Genomic DNA, 9,897 nt, shown 5'->3' with positions numbered 1-9,897 from the left:
CCCCTCCCGCCACTCCCCCTCTGCCCCCTCCCCCGGCCGCCCTGCCCTCCGGAAAGGAGAGAAGCGCCCGGGAGCGCCTGTTGCTCTCGGCCCGGCCTCCTCGGGCTCCTCCTCCCTCGCTCCGCCGCTAGGGGGTGGCCTAGCCGAGCAGCCCGACCCGGAGGCAGAAGCAGTCGGCCAGAGCAGCGGCGGCGGCGGCGGCGGCGGCACCATCATGACCCTGGGCTGCAGCAGCGGGAGCAGCCGGCCCTGCGGCTTGCTGGCGGCCCCCTCGCCGGAGGAGGACGAGGAGGACGAGGCCCTGTCCGACCTGGAGGATGCCGACATCGACGTGGTGGGGCCCCCCCACGAGCACGGGCAGGCCAAGTTCAGCGAGGAGGAGGAGGACGAGGACGAGGAAGAGGACGAGCTGCGCCTCCTCCCCAAACAGGCGGTGCGGGTGAGGCTGTCGCCAGTCCAGCGAGGAGGCCCGGAGGCCACGCTGGGCGACAATCACGTCGCTGCAGCGGCTCCGGCGGCTCCGGCGGGGTCTCCGGGGTCGGCGGCCGCCTCGGTGTCCGCCTCGTCCTCGTCCTCGTCCTCGTCGGGCGGCGCTTCGGGGGCGGGCAAAAACCCCCTGGTGAAGCCGCCCTACTCCTACATCGCGCTCATCACCATGGCCATCTTGCAGAGCCCCAAGAAGCGGCTGACGCTGAGCGAGATCTGCGAGTTCATCAGCGGCCGCTTCCCCTACTACCGCGAGAAGTTCCCGGCCTGGCAGAACTCCATCCGCCACAACCTGTCGCTCAACGACTGTTTCGTCAAGATCCCTCGCGAGCCGGGCAACCCGGGGAAGGGCAACTACTGGACTCTGGACCCGGAGTCCGCAGACATGTTCGACAACGGCTCCTTCCTGCGCCGGAGGAAGCGCTTCAAGAGGCAGCAGCAGCAGCTCCACCCGCAGCCGCCCGAGCTCCTCTTGCGCGCCGCCGCCGCCGCCGCCGCCACCGACCCGGCGGCTTTCCTGCCGGGTTTCGCCTACGGACCTTACGGCTACAACTACGGGCTGCAGCTGCAGAGTTTCCACCACCACCACCATCACCACCACCACCCGGTGGCCGCCGGCGGAGGGACGGCGGGGACTTTTTCCTTCCAGACTTCGTCCTGCACCCTGCCTCCTCCGCCGCCGCCGGGCCCTGGGGCCACCACGGCGACCGCCCCGTCCGTCTTCTCCGGCGGACTCTCCTCTTTCCTGGGAGGCGACCTAAGTTGCAGGAAAGCTTTCTACCCGGCGGGGCAGCTTAGCCCTACCGCTTCCCTCCTCCAGAGCCTCAAGGCGGACCAGGGAGCAGGCAACAGGCCTTCTTTTTCCATAGACAATATCATCGGGGGCGGCGGCGCGGCCCCTCCGCCTTCCAGTAGCTCCACGGTCAGCGCCACAGATTCGCCCTTCCCGGCGGGCCATGCCGGGAGCCAAGCGCAGGTCCTGGCTATGTTGTCTCCAGCTCTGACTCCCTTACCGAACCATTTGAGCCTCACCCACGAATCGCTCCTGCAATCGGGACAAAACTTTTCCAGTAAACTCACAAACCTCAACAACTGTCCTTTTTAAAGGCAGCCACAGTTGACCCCCCCCTTCCCAATCGACAACACCCCCCCCCCTCCTATCTATCTCTCCCCCTATTGTCCTCTCTTTGTGTTTTGAAAGGTAGGAATTTTTTTTTTTTTTTTTGGGGGGTGACTGGCATCTGGATCGTTTTGTGTATGTGTGTTTGTGTGTGTGTGTGCGCGCGCGCGCGCTTGTATATCTCCTCCGGGGATTGTGGTTTAGCAAATGGCGGGGGTATGTGAGTAGGGGGAGAGAACATTGTTGAGCCAAAAGACCTATTTAAAAATTAGTCTTTCTTATGAAATGATTTCTGACAACTTGGGGGGTGGGGGTGGAAGCAAAAGTAAAATCATTTAATTAGGGCTGCAGTCCTAAGCTGCCCAAGTGGTGCTTTTTTTTTAGTTGGATTCCTTGGAATGCCCTGGATCCATTGGCAGCTCGGTTCTTCTGGGGTAACTGCCTTATACTCTGTAAAGTTACCCCATTCAATTTAAGTCTCTCAGAGTGGGGTCCTTTGTGCAGTAGAATGCAGATTCCCCAGGCAATTGGGTCTGTCGAAAGGTCTGTTCCAAGCATATAACTTTAAGCTGGTAATGGTGGGTTTTTGGAGGGCAAAACGCATTGCGTTCTGTATGTGCTCCCAGGGGTGCCTCGGATAGCAACCTTACTGTGTGTCTGTGTGTGTGGGGATGCACTTGTGAGACTTTGCATTTAAACTGTTTCCCCGAATGGTCCCGGGTTGTCTGTACTTTTCCCATTTTTGAAGGAAGGTTTTAAAAATTTCCCTTGGGCACCCTTAATGGTTCAATGTTTCCTAAAAATGTATAAATCAATTTATGTTTTTACAGGAGATTTGAAATAGGTATCTCAATACATATCTCTAAAGATTAGGCCATATCAGCAAATCCTCTGTTATCGAAACTCCCGCCTCTCTACCCCTTCAGTATGTGTGTGTGTGTGTGCGCGCGCGCATGTGTGTATGTGTGTTCAGTGTATCCAGACTCCTTGGCGTGTATACATTGTGCACCAGAGCTACTTCGGCTCTCTTCCCACTAGTTGTGTTTCCCTATTTTATTGAAAGAATTGTGAATAATTAGATGTGGAAAAGGCAACACGTTTTTTTTTGTCCACCTCCGCTGTAAATTAATAAATGTCTGTGAACTCTCTTAAAAGGAAACCCAGTGGGTCTTGCTACTTGCTCTTGTAGTTTTCTTTAAAAAAAAATATTATGTTAATATTGGATCTTTGGAAGTGAAAAAAAAACCCTGCAGAGTGGGCAAATTTATTTGGGTAACGTTAAAAGGGCAATGTTAAAAGCAGCGCCTTCAACTTTGCAGTAGAAAAGGCAAGTCACTCTCAAAATCTAAGAGGCCCCACTCCCAGACCCCCTAACTAAAGGCTTCCTTCTGAGCAGAGGTACATATTGGATTGTACACTTTGTATATCAACCCATCCTAATCCCGGTCTTAAAATATATATCTCTTGGATTGATGTACTAGACTACAGACAACAATTAAAGCCCCAGGGTTCAGCTGCTGTTTTGAGCGGAAATATGATCTATTCTAACCAATAAATGTTTCCCATTAAGTAGATCAAGATAAAGTGAGCCAGATGAATATTTGTAGCCTACCAACGAAACCTAGATTTTTCCAACAAGATTAGAACTCTTCCTTCCTTGCCTATTAATGAACTTTTAAATTAGTTTACTGCTACTGCGCCTTCTAGGTCTTTTAAAGTTGGCTTGTAAACCTAAAATATTATTTTTATTTATAAGAAGTTGTGGCATTATTTTTTTTTTGAGGTCACACGTGGCAATTAAGCTCTTGTTTCCCAAAATTACTTGAAGTTCCCAGGCGGTTCTGACTTAATAGAGGAAAATGGTACTCCCACTCCCCTTTTTTGTTTTAGTTGGAAATCTTGACACATGGGAGGAGGAGGGGTAGTGGTGGTGGAGAAGGAAAAATGTAAGTTTGTTCTTTCTGAGCCGAAAAGGGTCGAAGTGACCATTTGAAATCCGAGAACTCTGTCTAAATTTGTGAGTGAAAAAAGGCACAAAATAAACAGACTCTTTCTTAGCCAACCGATGCCCTGAAATCTCTTTATATTTTGGGGCAAATTGGAAAATGTGGGGCTTTGTTTGAACAAAATGCTCCCCTAATCTCTCAGGCAGCAATGTCAGGTTTTGTTTTTTTTTAAAAAATCATTATTATCGAATGACCCTGAATAAGTGAATAAACCAACCCACTCACCCCTCCCTCTAATTTAAAATATTCATTTACTGGCTTTTTTGTGGCTCTAATAGATTCTCCCCTGGAGAAGAGTCGGTGAAGGCAGAGGTAAATGAGGAGAAGTTGGTGGGTGGGTGGCTTTCTATCTGGGGAGGGAGGAAATTAACAGAAGAGAGAGAGGATTCTTGTAGCATTTTCCATCTGTCTCTCAATGCAGAAGCGACCCCCTCCTTGCCAGCCTTCCCGAGTTTGTTGATGTTCCTTGAAAAGAGTCTGGCCCTCCCTGCTGGCCCAGCGAGAGGTCTCCCCCCACCCCGCATTTGCTTTTGAAAAGGGATCCCCTGTCAGACACTTGGTCCTTGCCTTTCATGTCCAGTCCCTACAAAGGGGCTACAAGGCAAGACATGGAAAGGTGTGGGGAGGGGGAGAAAAGAGAGGCAAAATGAATCTATTTTCCAGATTGCTGAGCACATGGTTACAAATGGAAAGAGCTTTGGGATTTTTTCTGTTGATCTGGGAAGGGGGGGCTTCTCTCTCCCTCCCTCCCTCCCTCTCTCCCCCACCCCTCCAATCTATCCAAATTGTAAACTACTGTGCCAAACACTGTCCACGGAGAGTTCTGGGCACCCATTTCCAGTTGAATTCTGGAAAATGGGAGAAGCAAACAGCTCTGAAGTTTTTAACTTCTCTCTCTCTCTCTCTCTCTCTCTGTGTGTGTGTGTATGTGTGTGTGTGTGTGTGTGTGAGAGAGAGAGAGAGAGAGAGAGACTAGACTGTAAAAAGAGGGAGTGAGAATAAGAAAGCCTTCAGCACAAGCGCCCCATTTTGGAGAATAGGCAAAAGTTAGGGCTGCAGCTGATAGGGAAGTGCAGTTAGGATTCATCAATCATGTAAAGTCAATTCCAAAAATCAATTTCTTGAGTAAAACAAGAAAAGCGGTAAGGTCCGCTGAAGTGCTCGGCTTTCTGCTTTTCGACAAACCCGACCTTAAAGGCCTAAACTTTCAAATAAACCGCATCGAACCGTAGCGGGCGGTAAGCTTTCTTGGAAGCAAATCCCACCGAAACCCAGGGGAAGGGGGGTCGGCGCAATCCTAGCCACGTTTAACACCATCTCCCTGATTCACTTAAAGGCGGTACCTGCGGTTGCAGCTTCCTCAGAGGTGTCACGGTTTGTTTCAGTTTGTATCGGGTACTCATTTCCAAGCTTACGGCCGAAGCGGCCGCGGTTCCCCCGCAGAAGGGAAGAGATCTCCGATCTTGTCTGTCCGAATTTCGGAAGCGTTCCTAAGGGAGTCCCACAGACCTGGCGTGGAGAGGCTATCCTAGGGCGCGCGCTCGCGTTTGATTTAATGTTGGGAGAGCTACAGAAACTAAAACTTGCCGTCCCCTTTCAAAACTAGGAGAAGGCGCGGAGTTCGAGGGCTAAAAGGTCTATCAATGACGTCTAAGCTGCTTATTTCAGAACTTCGGTCCGCAGCTGTTGCAAAGTAAGGTGCCTGCAAAATTGACTGCGGCACTGAGATCCTCTGGCTTGCGTCTCTGGCAAAACTACACGCCGCGAACGCCTCTCTCTGGCTTCTCGTGGCTTTCTCCCTTCCGCTCGAAAGGAACGCGTTGAGTTGCGCTATATGGAAAAGGCTCGAGTCTAACTCACTTGGGATCTTGAGGCGATTCAGACCACGCTGTTTTTATCTTAGGGATAGAATGGTGTTGATTCCCTCCCCGCCTCTCCATTCCCGAATCTGGCATTTTCATAGAAGCTATTTTAAAAAAAAATTTTTTTAAAAATATCCATTGTTAAAGAGGGAAGGCAAGGTTGGCGTGGGGATGGGGGTGGGGGTGGTGGGGGAGAGGTGGGCTTTAGTTGGATCCATCGCCTTCGGTTGGAATCGGATCACAATCCAAATGTAGTCAGGAGGATCTGTAATTTTTTTCCCCCCTGCTGGAGTTCAGTTTTTAATCGCGTCTCCTTTTTATGCTGCTGAGTCAGCCCAAAACAGGCTCTGAGGATCCTATTCCTCCCTAAAGCTGGGCCTTGTCTACCAAAACGCCCCTTAGTGGAGTGCTTCTAATGTCCTCTCTCTCTCTCTCTCTCTCTCTCTCTCTCTCTCTCTCTCTCTCTCTCTCTCTCTCTCTCTCTCTCTCTCTCTCTCTCTCAAAAAAGTAAGAAAGGGGGACATCTGGAACTTGTCATTGTGGAGGCACTCGTTAGCAGCTTGTTTTCCCTGGGGCAGAAGGAGGAAGTGATTTTATGAAGGACTGACGCGTGTCTTGATTTCTTGCGTGATGGGCTTTTTCCCCCCTCTCTTCGTTTTCTCCTCAGTGGTTCAATTCAAGTGTGGCAGAGGTTTCTGCAGTCAGGGGGTCCCATTGACCTAAAAAAAACCAGAAACGCCTTCCCAGTGAGGGGACTTGCCCAGGAAGAGAAAGAGCTTTGCATCTCTCCTAGGCAAACAACAATAGTTTGGCATTTACAAGGGTAATAAGGAAGAAGGGAAGGAAGCCGTGTGTCCCCCCCCCTCCCCGCCCTGTCCAAATTGGTTTTGAACTCTTTCTTTCCACTCCATCTGAACCTAAGCCAGGACAGAATGCTTGGGGGGGGACTGGTTTTCCTAGGGGGCCCTCAGATAATGGCATGTACCCGAATATATATATATATATATATATATATATCAAAAATTTCTTTAAATTGTGTGTTTTTCACTGTTTTTATATATATATATATATATATATATATTTGTGGGGCACAGATTCACCATTGGAGGCTTGAGGTGAGAATTTTAAGAAAATGGACCTCCCTTTTGTACTTCTAGCAAGAGGTGTTGCACCCTTTGTTTCGCTTAGAGAGATGGTTGGAAAGCTTACTGGACAAGAAAGTTTGCTTCATTTGAGAACCTGGTCCATTATTGGTCCATCTCCATCTTCCAGAATGGTAACAGAGAAGTTTTCTCGAAGGGAAGCTTCCCGTGAAGTGATTGATCTGCAGCCTCGAAAGCAAAACAAAAAGAAGTCTGATTTTCACCTGCTTGGCCTCAGAGGACCCGAGTCCTTTGGGATCAACCGTTTCATTTGTCCCAAGCCTTGAACCCAAGTCAGACCTGTGCAGAGAGTACGGTTTTGTCGGAAGTTAGAACAGCTCCAGCTGGGTTGGCATGACAAGATGAACTATAAATTAACCAACCACATTTTCCAAACAGCAGGGTACAAATTAACTGTGCAGGTTCGGTATGTGGTGCAAACCCAGGAAAAATATATATATATTGAACAAGCTAGGATTTAGTTAACCAAGGATTTAATTCGCTAAGCAAGCCAGATTGAAATGAACGCCATTCCCACGTCAGCGGGATGGAGTGTAATGTGAGCCAACCAGGTGCTTTCCAAACTCTTGGGGCTGCAGAATTGTACCCTCGCCGGCTAGATGAGTGGGGTGAAAGGCTTTGTAGTCCAAACCATCTGGAAAGGGCCGGGTTGGGGAAGGCAACACGGTCTGCAGCGGTGGTGGCGTATATTATACGTTATTTTCAGAGGTTCTCTCTGTATCTGTCTTGTCTTCTCACTTCTGATTTATCCTTGCTGAGAAATTCCTTAGTCTTTTCCCAGGTCTCTTGGTTTATAGAAAATAACATCGAACAACCCGAATAGAAAAGCTCCGAGATTTGTACAGAGATTTGACCCGAACGACCGGTTCGGGAAGGGAAGGGAAAGGGGTTCGCGGCTTGGTGGAGGCGTCCGTCGCCCTTCCGAATTTAATCCTAGACTTCAGTGGGATACGAACTACGTCGTAGCTCATTCGAGAAGGCAGCGCTTTTACCCCTTCTCCCCACCCCTACCCTAGATGTTCAAAATCAAGCCGGTGTACACGGGTTTGTGCTGAGTAGAGAGCTGTGCGTGGAAGCGCGAGAGAAGGAGTCGCCCTCTGTGGCCAGTCCGTTAAAAACGGCGGCAGAGAGAGAGAGCGCGAAGGCGAGGAGGGAAGAACCATTTGCGCCTTTCCAACAACCCAGCCCTTCTTGAGCGTGATCCTTTCTGGTTCCCTTTATAACCGGCGCCCACCGGGGCTCGAGGGCAGGTTTGGAAGCGGTTTGGAAATTAGGGAAGGTGAGGATCGCGCTCTTTCCCACTTCAGCCGCGCCGTTAAGCAAGGTCGCGAAAACATTTGGAGCGCGACTTACGCGTGGGAAGGGACGGGTGTGACGTTTTGGTCAAGGAATCCCTTCTGCTTAGAGCCCGCGGTGTCTCTGGCACCTGGCCGGTCGATGTAAGGCCTTCATTCAAGGAACAGTTTCACTTAGCTTTAAAAATCCCTGCTTTTTTAGAGGAGAGGAAAAAAAATCAGAATCGGAGAAGAAGACATGTGTCTCTCTCCTAGGGTTGCCAGGTGTCCACTATTTGAGTGGACAGTCCACTTTTTTCACATTATGTTCACTATTTTTTTTCACAAAATAGTGGACATTTTTTTTATTCAAAAGCTTTATGATGAAATGGTACCTAATCTAAAGCTGTACAGTCTACTTTTTTTTACTACTTAACCCCCCCCCTCCCCGCTTGTCCGCTATTTTTTGGAAGCAGACCTGGCAACCCTACTCTCTCCCACCCCCCTTCTTCCCTCCATCTCCTTTCCCCCCAAGAGCTCTGCGGATTTCAAAGGCATTTCGGAAAGGATAAATTCTGCATTAATTAATTAACTGATTAATTAATCCTCTCTCCCTAGGGAAAATCTGTAACGGTAGCGCAAAAAGGGGGAGGGGAAGGCGGTTTCGATAGTTAAAGGTGGGAGAGGCTCCGCCCGAACTTTTGGTTCCTTTCAAAACGCCCGCGGGACGCTCCCTTCCCACGCACCCCCCCCCCCCGCGCTCCATTTCGGTCTCTCCTAGCGCGCGTTCGATTCCACCCAAGCCCCGCCGGTCTTCACCTGCCCAGCGTCTGCCTTGGAGGCGGATCGTGGATGCGATTTTCGCGGAGGGTAAAGGCGGCGGTGGGGGATGGAGGAGACAGAAAACGTGGGTGAAGCGACCCGCCCAGAACAGAGCCTTTTAGGGTCGAACCGACCGGACGAAGCTGGAAAGGGGGAAGGCGCGGAGGAGATATCTAAAACCTGCCCGGCGAATTATAACGCCGTTTCATCTCCAACGAGCCGTTCCGTCAAAGGCAAGAGAGTGGTGGTCGGGGGGGAGGGAGGGAGAGAAGAAGAGAGAAATGAAGCGATTTAAAAGCACTTCAATTTCACTGGGCTATTAATTAAGGAGGCCCCGGGTTCCGAGGAAGGTCCTTAGAAGCGCCAGTGTCGGGGAGGGAGGAAACCGCCCGCCGACCACCCACCGACTCCATCGGCCTCTTGCGGCGGCGGCAGGGAAGGGAAGGGAAGGGAAGGGGCAGCGACGCTTTCTAAAAAAAACGACCGAAGCATCCAACATCCTCTTCCTCCCCCTCTTTTCCTCTGCTCCGAAGGGTTAACGGCTGCTGGAAAGCTCGGGAACCGAGCTGGGGTGTGTGTGTGTGTGTGTGTGTGTGTGTGTGTGAGGAAGGTTGGCCCGGGTGTTCTTTCGCTTCTTTCCTAGTATAACTTCCCAGCCGGGGCCCGCCGAGGGTTGGAAGGAGGCGGAATATATTCCTGAACAGAAATAATAGATCGTTGGTTTTGTTGTTTCTCTCTGCTTGGGAGGCCAGAAGGCGGCAGTAGTGATGAAAAGAGACAGAGAGCGGGAAGGAAGGAAGGAAGGAAGGAAGGAAGGAAGGAAGGAAGGAGGAGGAGGAGGAGGAGGAGAAGGAGAAGGAGAAGGAGAAGGAGAAGGAGAAGGAGAAGAAGAAGAAGAAGAAGAAGAAGAAGAAGAAGAAGAAGAAGAAGAAGAAGAAGAAGAAGAAGAAGAAGAAGAAGAAGAAGAAGAAGAAGAAGAAGAAGAAGAAGAAGAAGAAGAAGAAGAAGAAGAAGAAGAAGAAGAAGAAGAAGAAGAAGAAGAAGAAGAAGAAGAAGAAGAAGAAGAAAAAAAACCCCAAAACACCCAAATCCTCCCTGACATTTAAATCATGTCGGGGACGTTTTGCAGAGTGGCTGATTTCCCAGGCTGCCTTTCCCTTTCTT

The 9,897-nt window shown here is 50.3% G+C and overlaps 1 protein-coding gene across 1 annotated transcript; it reads left to right on the top strand.

The window, feature by feature from the left end:
* The first annotated feature begins 214 nt into the window (after window positions 1–214).
* FOXD2 (forkhead box D2) lies at window positions 215–1,591 on the top strand. The gene is given in 3 exon segments (XM_015812540.2): window positions 215–1,055; window positions 1,058–1,110; window positions 1,112–1,591. Coding segments are annotated over 3 exon segments (1,374 nt in total).
* Window positions 1,592–9,897: the final 8,306 nt, after the last annotated feature.

This window comes from Protobothrops mucrosquamatus, unplaced genomic scaffold, assembly GCF_001527695.2.
Source record: "Protobothrops mucrosquamatus isolate PMUCROS unplaced genomic scaffold, P.Mucros_1.0 scaffold95, whole genome shotgun sequence".
Taxonomy (NCBI): Eukaryota; Metazoa; Chordata; class Lepidosauria; order Squamata; family Viperidae; genus Protobothrops; species Protobothrops mucrosquamatus.
The sequence above is the reverse complement of the archived record's forward strand: the minus strand, read 5'-3'. Positions and strand labels throughout refer to the sequence as shown.